This window comes from Scyliorhinus canicula, chromosome 4 (assembly GCF_902713615.1).
Source record: "Scyliorhinus canicula chromosome 4, sScyCan1.1, whole genome shotgun sequence".
NCBI classification, from domain to species: Eukaryota; Metazoa; Chordata; class Chondrichthyes; order Carcharhiniformes; family Scyliorhinidae; genus Scyliorhinus; species Scyliorhinus canicula.
Window position 1 is genome coordinate 224,811,009 of NC_052149.1, and position 15,841 is coordinate 224,826,849.

At 49.5% G+C, this 15,841-nt stretch overlaps 1 protein-coding gene across 1 annotated transcript in view; it reads right to left on the reverse strand.

The window, feature by feature from the left end:
• Window positions 1–15,841, reverse strand: part of LOC119965406 — a 218,882-nt gene that overhangs the window by 156,742 nt on the left and 46,299 nt on the right. Inside the window, exons 3-4 of the mRNA XM_038796157.1 lie at window positions 11,340–11,684; window positions 10,994–11,263 (exon numbers count right to left, since the gene is read on the reverse strand). Coding sequence (XP_038652085.1) covers window positions 10,994–11,263; window positions 11,340–11,684 — 615 coding nt within the window. The remainder of the gene's footprint in view (window positions 1–10,993; window positions 11,264–11,339; window positions 11,685–15,841) is intronic.

Below are 15,841 nucleotides of genomic sequence, written 5' to 3' on the forward strand. Positions count from 1 at the left end.
CCATCACGATTCCTGTGGCTGTGGAACAATCACACGGTATTACAAGTAAGGTGGAACAGTGCGTTTAATGTTAACAATAATTTACAGATGCCCTAGCCCCTACAACTAAATTGTGCCCTTCACCCGTGCCAACTTACTCAGTGTCTCTCTTTGTTGCCTTACGGTCCCTACCACTACGCCTAAGTGATTCCACAGATGATACAGCAGGAGTGGAGGAGGACTGCTGCGAATCGCCCCCTTCGACTTGTTTCTCCTTCGGCAAGCATTTCCTGGGGTGACCCGGCCTTGATGGGCCAGGCTGCTCTGCGGGCGTCTCGGGTGACGTTCTGCCACCCTGCTCTGCCTGCTGCCCACCCGATGCACCAGGGATGGGACGGGGGGAGGCCGAGAATTCCGGGACGTCCCGTGATGGAGTTAATGGGACGGGCCCCGAAACCTCCTCCTCCCTCGGGGAGCCCAGTGGCCCCCGGGCCTCACTGTGGGTCAGAGGTGCGAGCGGGGAGGTGCACCGACACCTGGCGCTGCCAGTCCTGGAGGCCTGCAACGGTATCGACCAGGATCCGAAGGTTTGCAGAGACGGAGTCCAGGGAGTTAGACATTCCCGCCAGGGACTGTGCGATCTCAACCTGTGAGTGTACGACACCATCCAGCACATGTGTCAGGCAGTTGATGCTCTCCGCGACTGACTGCTGGGACTGTGCCATCGACTTCTGGGACTGTGCCATCGACTGCCGTGACTGTGCCATGGCGTGCTGCGACTGGGCCATGACTTGCTGAGACTCGACCAAAGCCCTCAGCGCGCCGGCAATGTCGTGTTGGCTCTGGCGCATTGCTGCCTGTGAGAGGGCAACCCTGTCCAGGGCCGAGGATGACTCGTGCACATTAAGCCCAACGCCTTGCATAACCTGACCCATTGCCTCCACCGCGGATGCCATCCGTGCGGTGTCGGCCTGGGTTGCTGCCATGAGCGGCACCACTCCCTGCTCCTGGACGCAGTTCGACTCCTCTAACAGCGTCTGCAGAGTCTGGAAGACAGCCCTCATCCCGTCATTGTGTCCCTGGGTTTCTTGATGCATCGGCTGTGCAGGTGGGTTGAGAAACTCCAGGAACTCGGAAAACGTCTGGGAGCCAGCTGGATGCTGGGCCTGGCCTGCCCTCCGCCTGTCTGGGTCCTCGGCTGCTCCGACCTCCACCTGCTGTACCTGCTCAGCTGTGATGTGCGACCCAGACTGTGACCCAGGAGCCTCATCACTAAATAGCCCAACCGGGGTGAGTGTCTCTGGGATGGTGGATGGTGTGGGAGATAGCTGTGCCGTAAGCTCGAGGTCGTCTTGGGTGCACGCCTCCTCTATGTCATCGGCCCGCTGAGAGGCCGCAGGGCGTTCGCAGGCCATTTCTCTCTCTTCCTCTCTCGCCACCCTCTGGGCGTCCTGCTCCACAGATTCGGTTGGGGAGGATGGGACTCCTCGCTGATCAGGCACCCTCTGTCGTGCGGCCCTGGGTGCGGTGGGGGCAGATGCCTGTCTCCGCCTGGAGGCAGACGGCCCTGGTCATTCGGCATCACGTCCTAGGGAAGAGAATGAAACGGGTTATTTAGAGACGCTCGGCCGGGCGCTGGACGGTCCCAGTGGTCAGAGTGTGAAGGGACAGAGGATGGGGGAGGTGTCCCAGTGGGCAGGGTGTGAAGGGACAGAAGATGGGGGAGGTGTTCCAGTGGGCAGGGTTTGAAGGGACAGAGGATGGGGGAGGTGTTCCAGTGGGCAGGGTGTGAAGGGACAGAGGATGGGGGAGGTGTCCCAGTGGGCAGAGTGTGAAGGGACAGAGGATGGGGGAGGTGTCCCAGTGGGCAGAGTGTGAAGGGACAGAGGATTGGGGAGGGGGCGGGTGTTTGTCATGCAGGGTTGTCTCACTTGTTGCAGCTCCACCAACCTCGCATTGCGCGATCTCCCGGGTGGCAGATCCCCCAACAAGGTCCAGTGCCCTCTGCTCAAACGTGGTGAGGGGGTGCAGGATGGGCGAACCCCCTCCGGTCTGGTTCCGCTCACGAGTGTTGTGAGCGGTCTTGTCCTGTTGGGGGAGGGGACATAGGTAGATCATTACAATACGGCAGGTATCAGCAGTCCGTTCAGATACTGGCACAGTTTGGGGGGTCAAGTTGTAATAAGATCATTGCATCTCTCCACGGGGGCCAGAGCGCTGGGTCTGTGACTACTTTGTGAACCACCCACCACTCACTCTGCCCCAATACCCCTCCACCCCCCCGGGCCGGGGGGGGGGGGGAGATGGGTGATTAAGTAAAGGGGGGAGGGATGGTTGTGACCCGGGGGGCACCCTCTTGGCACTTACCCTGGCAGACCTGGTGAGGTCGTGCATCTTCTTCCTACATTGCTCTGCAGAGCGAGGGGTCTGCCCCACAGCACTGACGGCAGCAGCCATCTCACGCCAGGCCTGGCGCACCGCGCTGGCAGGGTGGCAATGCCCTCTACGTGGGCAGATGATGCCCCTCCTCTGCTCGATTGAATCCAGCAGCATCTCGACGTCAGCCTCCAAGAATCGCGGGCTGCTCTCCTTGACTCCGACATCTTGGCCTACAGTTTCTGTGCTCGCCTGCGCCTTTTTACGGCGTCGGGCGGCGTCACGTAGGCGTGTTCGTGTCATCGCTGCGTTCCGGCGTCATCGCGCACGTGATTTACGCGGCCCCGTTCCTAGCCCATTTCCCTGACGTGAATACGTCGGGAACGGGGCCGTGTCGGGCCGTCGCAAAAGTCGGCCGACTTCGCGATTTTCCTCGGGTGCGGAGAATCGTGCCTATGGCCTTTTACTCCGGAAGAACTGGTGTCAAAAGAATCGTGCCTATGGCCTTTTACTCCGGAAAAACTGGCGTCAAAAGACCTCATATTCACAACCATGCAGGGGGCTAGCACGGACTGGTCATGAAGCTCGCAACTCGAGCTGCAGATACGGACCCCTGCACTTCCGGCTCAGACCACGCATGTGTATGACAGCCGCCTCCAGCTGCCACACCGTGCTCCATGGCAGACTCAGACCGTGGAAATAGTGCCCCGATCGGCTACACAACCGACCCAGACCACCCACTCAAAAATACCCCGGTCCCATTTGTGGCCTCCCTGCCCTCCGGTCGGCCTGCCCCTAACCATGGCGGCTGCGGACTGAGTCCGTTGCTGCCTCGTGAGTGTCCCAAACAGCTGGGACCATATTAGATCCACGCCATCGGGACTTGGACCGGTTGGGGGCGGAGAATAGGGGGGCAGGTCTCTGGCAATGGCCGCAGGTGGGGTTACGCGGCGTGGCATACTCCCAGGTATGCCGCTTTTCAGGGGCTGGAGAATCAAGGAACCTGCGCTGGTCTCGATTCCATGTGTGGAACTGAATTCTCAGCCCAGGCGCCGGACGCGATTTCAGCATCGGGGTGCGGAGAATCCAGCTCCGTATCACTGAGACCTTTTCCAACAATCACTCTATCATTGACGTCAATTTCATTGGCTTATGATTACTCACATTATCCTTGTAACTCTTAAATAACGGTACAACATTGGCTATCCTCCAATCCACTGGGATCTCACCTGTGGCCAATGAGGACACAAAGATTTCTGTAAGAGGCCAAGCAATTTCATCTCTTGTCATTTGCTTTCGAATAGGGCTGTCCAGTCATGTTTGGCAACAAATCCAATGGATTCAAATTTTGATCCATCATCAAAAATGGTGTGAGTGTGGCAGCATGGTGGCACAGTGGGTCAGTCCTGCTGCCTCACAGCCCCGAGGTCCCAGATTCGATCCCGGCTCTGGGTCACTGTCCATGTGGAGTTTGCACATTCTCCCCGTGTTTGCGTGGGTTTCGCCCCCACAACCCAAAGATGTGCAGGCTAGGTGGATTGGCCACACTAAATTGCCCCTTAATTGGAAAAAATGAATTGGGTACTCTGTAGCCATCTAAGATGGAAACTGGGCTACAAAATGGAGAACTGCTAAGACTACAGGGAAAAACAGTCATAGTGAGGACACACAGCTTGCAGAAGACTGTTTTGCATTTTGCACGTACAGAAACCAGTTTCAAGCCAGGTGCAGAGTTTCAGCCAAAGGTGCAAATGGGAAACAGATCTGCATAGTAATGAGGTGATCCAGATCCAGACCCCGGACAATAGAAACATTTAAGTATCGATGGATACTTTTCCATAGACGCCCAGACAGAATGGCGCCAAAGGAACCAAACACAAAGAGCCGTAGGGACCGCCCCACCCATCGAGGAACGACCCTAGGATTGGGGAGTTTGAAAGATATCGATTGGGAAAGACCCAATCGATGAGGGAGCCGCCCCAAGGGATCCTGAACCTCCTGGGACCTATAAGAGTAGGTCCCGCACATGGTTCGGTCTGTTTTGCTCTGGCCCAGATCTGCTGTTGCTCCCAGATCTGTTTGCTCCAACTGTTGCTTCCAGACTCCAGCCCAGATCTGTTACATCACATCCTGACTCCAGTTTCATCACCGGCCGTTGAGCATCAGCCATCGATCTGTGAGTGCCAACACAACGATCGCTACGTGATCCAGACCTTGCTAGCCCTTGACAACTTTGCCAATCAGAAAGTTACAGACCTAGAACAGGACGGAGGCCTTGCTTCCTGACCTTGCCTGTTCCTGTCTAGATAAGTATTTAGTTGTTTAGTGTTAGAAGTAAGTTAGTCTCTTTAGCGTATGCATGTGTATTTATTATATTTGTTATAATAAACACCAATCGTTTGGACTTACTAATCGGTGTACGGATTTATTACTTTGAACCTGACCTTGATATACTTGTGACGGTGTCTCAATACTGGCGACTCCGAGCATAATTACACATGAAAATGAAAATGAAAATCGCTTATTGTCACGAATAGGCTTCAATGAAGTTACTGTGAAAAGCCCCTAGTCGCCACATTCCGGCGCCTGTCCGGGGAGGCTGGTACATACAGAGCCATAGTAGTGTTAAGCACACGGCCTTTAAACGGAGGCGTGTTAATCACACTCCAGTAAAATGAGCAACATTTAGTGGCGACATCCTGACGGGACGCGGTTACAAGTGGCACCCCCACTCCGTCGAGGACCCTGAAATTTGAATTAGAAATCTGATTGGAGAAAAAAGAAAAATCACAAGTAATCAAGGTTTTCAAACCAATAAAGATAATTCGGAAGTGTGTTTTGTGCATGCGTACTAACAGGGTTGTAAGGTAAACCTGAGAGCTTTTTTTGTTGCGACAAACTGTCGGGAGTTTTGTGAGCGGAACATAGCGAAAGCCTTACCCGTCTTGTAAAACATTACCTCAACACCGCCTGTCCTAAATTAAGAGAGAAAGAGAAAATGGCCATGCAGGCAATGGAGCGCCTCATGAACCCAGAACGGTTTGTGGTCGCAGCGACCAGCAGTAGCCGAGTAGGGCAGTGTCCCGTGTGGGAGCTGGAACTCCGCAAGTATCTGAAAGGAAAGGGATGGCCCCTTTGGAACGAGTTCTGTATGAATGAGGAGACAGGTCCCGGAAGTATAGGACATACTTGGTGGGAGAACCTCTCTCAAATTCATAAGAAAAATCTTAGTAAATCACGCATGCCGATGGCAATCGTGTCCTGTTTGGCACAGTTGCGAGGCACTGAGGAGGTCGTTCAGACGCTCCGAGCAGAGTTAGAAGAGAGAAATAGGATGAGCAAAGTTGATGTCAGGGACATAGAAAAGGAAAACATGGAACTAAGAGGGAAGCTGGCAGAGAAGGGTAGAGAGGTGGGTGATGCCAAGAGGGCACATCAGTCATGTCTAGCCCATCTGAGCAGTTCCCAGACCCAGTATGAAAAAGCCTATCAAGACGTGCAACGTGCCGTCCTGATAAGAGAGGAATCGGAAAAGCAGGTAGAGGCATTGCAAAGGCAATGCTCTGACCTTAAGGCAGCGTTAAGAGCACTCCATGCTGCCACTACTGAGCAAAGACAAAACACAGTGGATCATGCCAAGTGTAGGAAGCAGATTGCAGAGCTGCAATCTCTGCTTTCCGTACAGAATGGGTTCCAAAGTACTTTTGGAACGCAGTTAGATGAGGAGAATGCCCCAGACTGGCAGGAACTGAGTGAGACAGCACAGCGCTATGTTCAAGGAACATGTGCGCCAGCAGCGCAGCAGAAAAGGAAAGCACCCCAAACCCCCACAGATCAGATAGCACCCGCACCCATGAATCCAGTCACCACCCAAAGAAAGGCAACCACAGACGGCGCACCCGAAATCACCTACACCACCCCCTTAACTGTAACGCAACTCAGGGACGCATGTGAGAAAATCACTCCGTTTCTCCCCACCGCAGACCCCCACCAATTTTTCGCAAATGTTAAACAGCAGGCTACCATGTACAGCCTGGACGATAGAGAGCAGGTTAAGCTCACGGTTCTGAGCTTAGACCCATCCGTAGTAGCAGCCCTCCCCGACCCACAGAACGTTGGAGGAGGCACACTAGAGGAAATGCACACCTCCATTTTAGATGCCATAGGGTATAACCGAGGAGACCCAGTTGAAGGACTAAATAAATGCAGACAAAAGAGAACAGAGCATCCCACAGCATTTGCAAGAAGGCTGTGGATCCATTTCACTGCAGTTTTTGGTGATTTAGACCACGCACATTTAACCCGCGATAATATGGTTAAATGGACCCGCACAATAATCTTCCACGCCACAGATGCAGGACAGAATGTTTGCAGCAATTATGACCCCTCAGAAGAGGCCCATAATGAAAAATGGGTCTTGAAAAGATTGTCCCGCGTTTGGCAGCAATCTGTCCACAATAAAACAGCATTTATAAATCCCGAAGAGCAGGCAGATGCAGACATGAATCCAGTTAAAACACATCAAAACCCCGCATGTGTAAATGAGGGAAGGAACAGCCCACAGCAGACCAAGTCACAGGAATGTTTTAACTGTGGACAGTTAGGACATTACGCTCGAGAATGTCAAGCCCCCCCGAAACAGCAACAGAATCAGCCCACCAATGCCCCCCGAAGCAGCATAGAAACCAACAGCCCAAACCCCCCTCTCAGGGAACAGTACACAAGGGAACAATACACCAGTGTGCCTGCTCCGCCTTATGTGCCTCAGGGGTCATGTTACAACTGTAGGCAGCCAGGACACTTCGTCCGAGATTGCAGGAGACCTCCAGCACCAGCTAGACCTGCCCCTAGATATGAAAGAGAACACCACCCACAGCAGCTACAAGGTCCCAGCTGCCCCATGCAAACTATGAGCGCTTACCCACCACTTCTCATGGCAGGGATACCTCAGCAATGCCAGTTCATTTTTGTTTCTCTCCTTCCCCTCTTCTTCGGTCACACTGCACTGACTCCATCTGCTAGTTACACCCCAAGCCAAATGTAATTTACAGTATCCTTGTTCTGATGGAACCTGTACGATATTCGTTGCATGTTTGTTTGTATGTGTTTGTTAAATGTTCAGTGTTTAAATTTAAACAGCTTTTCACAGCCCCACGCCACCACTGATGGAACCTGCACGTATGTTGGTTTGTATGTTTGCATTTGTTGTCTTTTTAATGTTAATGGTTCAGTTGGAGGTTGGCCATCTTCTTTTCAGCTGAGAAGCTTGTGACCGCCTCGCACGCACTTTAGCTTGTCTGCCGATACCTTTGAGAACTTCAGTTCCCAATCCAATGGTTTGATTGGAGATCTTTTCAGCTGTAAGGCTTGTGACCGCCTTACACGCACATTAGTTTATCCGCAGAAACTTCTGAGAACTTCAGTTGTATTCCTCTGGTGAACCGACACGGTTCACGACTTATTCCCTGTTTTCAGATGTTGGAGCATCTTGGCTCCACCCTTGTTTTTAGGTGCCCCTCTATTCGGTGAATAGAGGCTGCAATCCCACGGTTAACACATTCTTGCCCGTTCATTCCAGGTTACTCAGGCAGTGGAGAAACGGCACTGAGGACCCGCCCTGTCTGAGAACCCACTTTGGTCAGCCAAGCTCGGGTACGGCACAGCACGCCTTACCCGGGGATTCCATCCAAATCTTACCCGTAGCGGAACATACGCAACTCATTCGACCTTTCGTTTCAAAATTTGCTTTCATTTTTCGTTAGGTAGCCCTTAGGCCGCCATCCCACATGCTATTTACATCCAGGAACATTCGGATGGTAAATTTGCAAAGCCTGCGAGACGGCTCGCAGGAGGAAAGTTGTTAGGTATATTTCTGCTCCTAAATTTGCTATTGAAAAAAAAAATGAGGGGAGTCACAGGGAGTGACTTGGCCAGTCATTTAAGGGTCAATTGGAATGAGAGGACAGATACACTAACAGTATGGATATTAAACTGTGTATTGACAGATACCGTGCTTGATCCCATAGCTTTCGAAAGTCGAAGGAGGGTTCACGGCAAGGATCAGCCATACAGAAGGAAGAGGACAAAGAGAACGAAGAGAAAACCACGATGGAAGCCTACCTATTAGTTTTAAACGTTGTTGTATTTGTACATGTGGAAGCAAGTCACGTTTCCCCCACAACCCCCGCCGTTAATGTTTCCCTCACACCAACTTCCCCGTGCTCAGCACTGATCAGCGAAGTTCAGACCTGGTGCACAAAATTCATGACATGGTACTCAATGTCGTATGTGATTGAATCACTGTTGGTGATTGCAATTCTCTGCGTCATAGTACAGACCCTCAGGTTGAGGAAATGGAAAAGGAGAGCCTCCCGTTCCTGCCCCTCAACCATTTACGGAGTTCAATCCCCTATTTTCGGTTTTCACCAAGCCCCCCAACCCCTTGATGCCTAGGAAATGAATAAAGCAATATGTGAATAAAGAAGATACTAATGTATTATATGGTTCTGCACTCAACTGCCAAGTCAGAAAGTGACATGTAATGTGGTGTGAATGGATGAGGTTTTTAGACTGTAATAAAATGTTTAAAATGAGATAAGGATAGTAGTTATGATAGGTAGAGGTTCCCGGTTATTGGTAATGAATGTCCCCTTTGACATAGCGCCAAGTAGAAAATGTGAGTTAAAATTTTCTTGCCATAGTTAAGGACAGAGTAGACGCCCAGGAACTTGCTAAGGTCAGGGAACCCAAAGAGGGCACCCAAAGGCACTCGAAGAAACATGCATAGGTGATCCTTCACAATTTCTCGTGAGGATCACAAGGAGGGAATGTAGCCATCTAAGATGGACACTGGGCTACAAAATGGAGAACTGCTAAGACTGCAGGGAAAAACAGTCATAGTGAGGACACACAGCTTGCAGAAGACTGTTTTGCATTTTGCACGTACAGAAACCAGTTTCAAGCCAGGTGCAGAGTTTCAGCCAAAGGTGCAAATGGGAAACAGATCTGCATAGTAATGAGGTGATCCAGATCCAGACCCCGGACAATAGAAACATTTAAGTATCGATGGATACTTTTCCATAGACGCCCAGACAGAATGGCGCCAAAGCAACCAAACACAAAGAGCCGTAGGGACCGCCCCACCCATCGAGGAACGACCCTAGGATTGGGGAGTTCGAAAGATATCGATTGGGGAAGACCCAATCGATGAGGGAGCCGCCCCAAGGGGGCCTGAACCTCCTGGGACCTATAAGAGTAGGTCCCGCACATGGTTCGGTCTGTTTTGCTCCTGCCCAGATCTGCTGTTGCTCCCAGATCTGTTTGCTCCAACTGTTGCTTCCAGACTCCGGCCCAGATCTGTTACATCGCATCCTGACTCCAGTTTCATCACCGGCCGTTGAGCATCAGCCATCGAACTGTAAGTGCCAACACAACGATCGCTACGTGATCCAGACCTTGCTAGCCCTTGACAACTTTGCCAATCAGAAAGTTACAGACCAAGAACGGGACGAAGGCCTTGCTTCCTGACCTTGCCTGTTCCTGTCTAGATAAGTATTTAGTTGTTTAGTGTTAGAAGTAAGTTAGTCTCTTTAGCGTATGCATGTGTATTTATTATATTTGTTATAATAAACACCAATCGTTTGGACTTACTAATCGGTGTACGGATTTATTACTTTGAACCTGACCTTGATATACTTGTGACGGTGTCTCAATATGGCACCTGGCGACTCCGAGCATAATTACACATACAGAGCCATAGTAGTGTTAAGCACACGGCCTTTAAACGGAGGCGTGTTAATCACACTCCAGTAAAACGAGCAACAACTCCAAATGTTTTTTTAAAAATGGTGTGAGTGAGCCTCATTTAGGTGTGCTTAAAGGTGCATTTATTCACACACAGGGACTTGTCCTTGACAGACAGAGGAACATGTCCACACATTGTACCTTTTTGCCTCAACAAATCAGCGTCCAATTGCTAATTAATCAGCACTCTTCTCATGCAGTATAAATTGTTGTTCGCTTTACAGTTTGTATTCTTGTGCACTGTCCTGATGAGTGCAAGATGAAAAGATTTGACAAGAGTGTTTTGTTTGTCAGCAATACTCAAATTCTGTGTTACCAAACAACTATAATTTACATAAAAGAATTGCATTTATACAGTCGGTTTCAGACCACTGGACACCTTAAAGTAATTACTCTTGAACTCTGATGCAGCGAATGTAGCAGGAAATTTGAGCGTTGCAAGCTCCCAAACACAGCAATATACACCTGAACAGGTATTCTGTTTTTGTGATGTTGATTGAGGGATAAATATTGGCCAGGAAACTGTGGAAAACTCCTTTGCTTTTCCTTGTAATACTGCCACAGGATCTATCACATCCACCTGAATGACAAAAGTTCTTGGTTTAAAATTTCATCAAGGAAACAGAACCTCTGACAGTGCAGCATTGCTCAATACTCTATCGGAGTCTCAGTCTTGATATTTGCTCAACTCCTTGAGTAAGTTACACTCACAAAGCACCAACTCTCAGTTAGAATGAGAGTGATGATGTTAAGATGTTTCCAGGATCAGTTGTGACAGAGAGAAGAATTTTCTTTTCAGGTTAAAAGTATAAGGAGCAAAGCCCGAGTCACTTACCACTGGGTTCCAGATAGTACAGGACTGAAAGCTGGGGTAGGTTTTGATGAAACAAAACACATTTCCAGTTCCTGCTGCCTCTCTCAGCTTTCTGAATAATCAGTCTCAATGATTTCTCTTCCCCATTCTGTCCATTCAATGTTTTCTCTGCAACAGTTTTCCCATCACTGCTGATCCAAACAAGTCTCATTGATCCAGTGACATCAGAGACTGAGCAAGTCAGGGTAACATTGTCTCCATCACTCACTGCATCAGATGGTTCAGCTGTGACTGCAAACAAGAAAATCATTTAGATTTTAAACAACTACTTGATCATTTAAAACAACGGCAAAATTCTGTCTCCTACCTTTAACTGTGATTAGTGTGATTGTCACAATTTTATATGTTTTCAGAAAACATGTGTAAATTCCAGCATCTTCAAACAGAATAGGGACAATCCTCACATTGAAGTCCTTGCCATTAAAATGTGTCACTGTGGGGACCAGTCGATTCCCAAAGTCAGTCCTGTTTCCATTGATGGGCTGAGATCTTGATGCAGATGCTATTACTTTCTCTTGAGCACGATGCTGATGTGATTTCCATTTCCATGCAGCAGTGTTGTCGGAAGAAGAATAATCGTCAAAACAAATCAGGTCGAGTTCACTGTGATCAGTGCCTGATCGATAAAGAGTGTAACTCTTCCCAAATAAATCTGTAAGCGAGAGAGAGAACAATGTGTTAGAATTTTATAGTGATGGTAGTACAGAAAAAGTAAAAATATGAATGATCATAATTAGATGAAAAGATATGGGGCGGTATTCTCCATTGGCTAACGCCAATTTGATAAACGCGATTGGTCAGAGAATTGGTTCCAACGCCAATTTGACCTCTGCGATTCTCCTTCTCCAATGGGCCAAGTTCACTTGTGCTTTTAAAGATCATGAAATTGGCATCACGGCTGATGAGAGACAGAGACAGAGGAGGTGAGACACAGAGAGGATGAATGTGGGCTGCCAGGTCGGACACTGGACAGGTTGGCTGGGGTGGTGGGGGCCACTGCCAGGGCTGAGGGTGAGGGGGTGACAAGGGAACAGGCCGAGTGGCCAGGGTGACCCCCCAAGGTACTGGGGAAGTGTCCAGTCCTGGACCGCCATTACTGCGGCCTGCAAGGTAGCCAGCTTGCTGCAAACTGCACTGACCACCCACCTTAGCACCTGCTTCTGCAGAGTGACACTGGCCAATGCTGTCTACCTCACACGCTGCAGGAAAGGATGTCCCGAGGCGTGGTACATTGGTGAGACCATGGAGACGCTGCGACAATGGATGAAGGAACATCGCATGACAATCGCCAGACAGGAATGTTCCCTTCCAGTTGGGGCACACTTCCAAGGCAGCCTTCAGACACGGAACAATGCAGAATCGCTGAGCAGAAACTGATAGCTAAGCTCTGCACACGAGTACGGCCTCAACTGGGACCTTGGATTCATGTCGCATTGCATTCATTTGGCCTGAGCTTGCGAAATCCTACCAACTGTCCTGGCTTGAGGCAATTCACACCTCTTTAACCTATGATTATCCCTCTTTCCAGTTGCTTTGTCTGGACCTGTAAAGACTTAATTACCTGCAAATACTCACATTCAAAGTATTGCCTTGCATCATTGACTTTGTCAATATATGTGGTTGTGGAACCCACCTCTTCACTCACCTGAGGAGCGAGCTGCGCTCCAACGGCTAGTGATTCCAAGCAAAGCTGTTGGACTTTAACCTGCTGTTGTAAGACTTCTTACTGTGGCCATTCTAGTCCAATACCGGCATCTCCACATCATGGATGCCACGGAGCTATGGAGGAGGACACCTGCTCCCAGTGGCTGTTACGGAGACGATCACCTTGAACCTTTATGTGATGGGGTCGTTCCAGGCGTCGAGTGGGGACCTGTCCGGGATCTCACGACCTCAGTGCACAAGTGGTCAATGGGATGCATGCCACCCTACAAGCACCTGTAGATGACAGGCTGCTCTATACAAACCAAAAGGATTTCCACTAGATGAATGTGCACCTGGTGTGTGACCATCAGATGCACATCAATCACCCCTGTGCTTGATACCCTGGCAGGGTGCACGACGACTTCATCATGGCACACTCAATGATTCCTGACATCAAACCATACTAAAATACCAATGATAACAGTAATAACAACAATCATGAACCTTCGCCCCTCCTCAATGAACAACCCAACATATTAACAACAATTTAAGTTAACACAGTGTTAAGTTACATAACCGTAGCGAAAAAAATATAAAAACTATAGTAAGGAACACCCCCCCTTGCCCCCCCCCCCCTCTCTCTCTCTTGAGACGCTGCCCCAGATGGGGGGGTTGGCTCTTGGGTGACAGGGTTTATCACTGCAGTTGTGGCTGATGACACTGATGTAGAGGCCACAGATCAATGACGAGACCCGTAACAGTGACACCCATACAGGACGTGATTGAGCGGTGCCTCAGACACTAAAAGATGTGGTTCAGTTCCCTGGACCACTCTGAAGGTGCCTTCCAGTATAATTCTGAGAGTGTTGCCGGCATTGTGGCAGCTTGCTGCGTCCTCCATAATGCGCCACAGCAGAGAAGTGATGTGCTGGAGGAGGAGATGGAACACCAGGCCTCATCTGAAAAGGAGGGTGCGGGGGAGGGCAAACAAGGATGGGCAGGACATGGGGCCCAGGCAGTTAAAGGAGGCCGACCGATGTGTGCGCCAGAGCAAACGCGCATGGGACACTCTGATCGCCTCCAGGTTCACAGCCAGAAACGACTGCTAGATAAAGTGGAAGACTTGGAGACCGGTCTCGCAGGCAGAATATCCAAATCGTCGGGCTGCCAGAGGGAAAGGAGGGATCAGATGCGGGAACGAATGTGGGGAAGATGTTGCAGGAGATGGTCGGGGCCGATGTGTTTGACAAGCCACTGGAGGTGGACTGGGCACATAGGGTGCTCATACGTAAGCCCCAGGGCCGTGGGCCCCCGAGGGCCATGGTGGTGAGGCTACATCGATACCTCGACAAGGAGCATATCGTGAAATCGGCTAGACAGACAAAACCGCACATGTGGGAAGAATCAGAGATCCGGGTGTACCAAGACTGGGGACCAGAACTCGCAAGGAGGAGAGCAAGTTTCAACAAAGTTAAGGCGGCCCTTTGAGAAAGACATTAAATTTGGACTGTTATACCTGCCGCGTCTTTGGGTGACCTATGAAAAACGGGAGCTGTACTTTAATTCTCCGGAAGAAATGGTTACTTTCATGAAAGACAATAATCTGGCATAAGGACACTTAAATTCTAACTGTGGTGGGCTGTGTTTGAGGGAAAGGATGGAGTGGCGGGGAGGGGAGAAAAATTGTTCTGTGTTCTGCTTTATCTTGTTTAAAATTTCAACCTCTTAATTCTGTAAGTTAAGTTGCGATGTTCGGGAATAAGAGTGTTTGGGTGTTATATTTTTTCTTTAATGTTTTTCTCTCTTTTCTTTTCCCTCGTCTTGTGTAATTTGATTTTGATTTATTCTCTGTAACAAAGATGGTTGATTCTTGCATGCATAATTTTATTAAGCTGCTTGAAGCTTCTTCTATTGTGTTTGATTCTCTTTGAAGGTGATGTGACTGATAAGAATCAGTCAAAGGGGGAGGGGTAGAATCTGGCAATCTGGTGGAATGGCTTTTAAACTCAAATTGTGCGGGTCTGAGTTGGGGGAAGGGGCAAGCTGGCAGGGACGTGAGACAAATTGTTCTATGTTTTGCTATGTCTTGTTTAAAATGTTGTTCTTTTAATTCAATGAGTTAAGTTGCGATATTTAGGAAGAAAAGTGTTTTGGTGTTTTATTTTTTTCCTCTTTCCTCTCTTCTTGTGTAATTTGATTTTGATTTATTGCTTTACGTACTGGATGGAGGGAAGAACTTTTAAGATGTGATGGGGTGTTTTAATTTCTGCAAGAAGGATGGTTGATTCTTGCATGCATAATTTCACTAAAGCAGCTTGAAGCTTCTTTTGTGTTCGATACTATTTGAAGGTTATGGGACTGATAAGAAACGGTTAAAGGGAAAGGGGTTTCCCTCGTTGCCTGCGCGTTGGGGGATGGTATGTTAGCTTTTTGGGATTGTTGTTACTGTGTTGAGTGCTTGTGTTATTGATACGTGTGATAGAATCTGGCAGTCGGCAGGCTTTTTAGCGCCAGAGGGTGGGAGATGCTGAGCAAGCTGGATAGCTGATTCACGGGAGCAAAATGGGGGGAGAGCTGAGGAAAGACGAAGTGGGGGGATGGGGGAGCGGGAGGGGGAGTACTGCTAATGGGTAGGGGACAGTTAGATGACTGGAGATGGAGATCAGATGGCAGTCGCTGCTGAGGGGTGCATCAAGTGAGGTGCAGAACATGGGCTAGGAGCTGGCCTAGAAAGGTCATGGTTGACCAACAGGGGAAGGGGGGGCAAAAGCCCCCCTGACCAGACTGGTTACATGGAATGTTCATGGAATGAACGGGCCAGTTTAGAGAGCTCGTGTGTTCGCACACCTAGACAGTTAAAAGCGGACATGTCTATGTTACAGGATACACACTTGAATCTGGGAGACCAAATTAGATTAAAGAAGGGATCGGTCGGCAAGTGTTTCATTCAGGAAAAAGAGGGGGTTGGCTATCCAGATTACTAAAAGGGTGACATTTGAGGTGGGGAGGATAGAGGTAGACCCGGGAAGCAGATTTATTATGGTTCGCGGGAAGCTAGAGGGAATGGCAGTGGTGAATATTGGGACATATATATGAATATATATGTCCCAAACTGGGATGATGGCGCGTTTATCAGAAAGGTGCTGGGTAAGATCCCAGACCTTG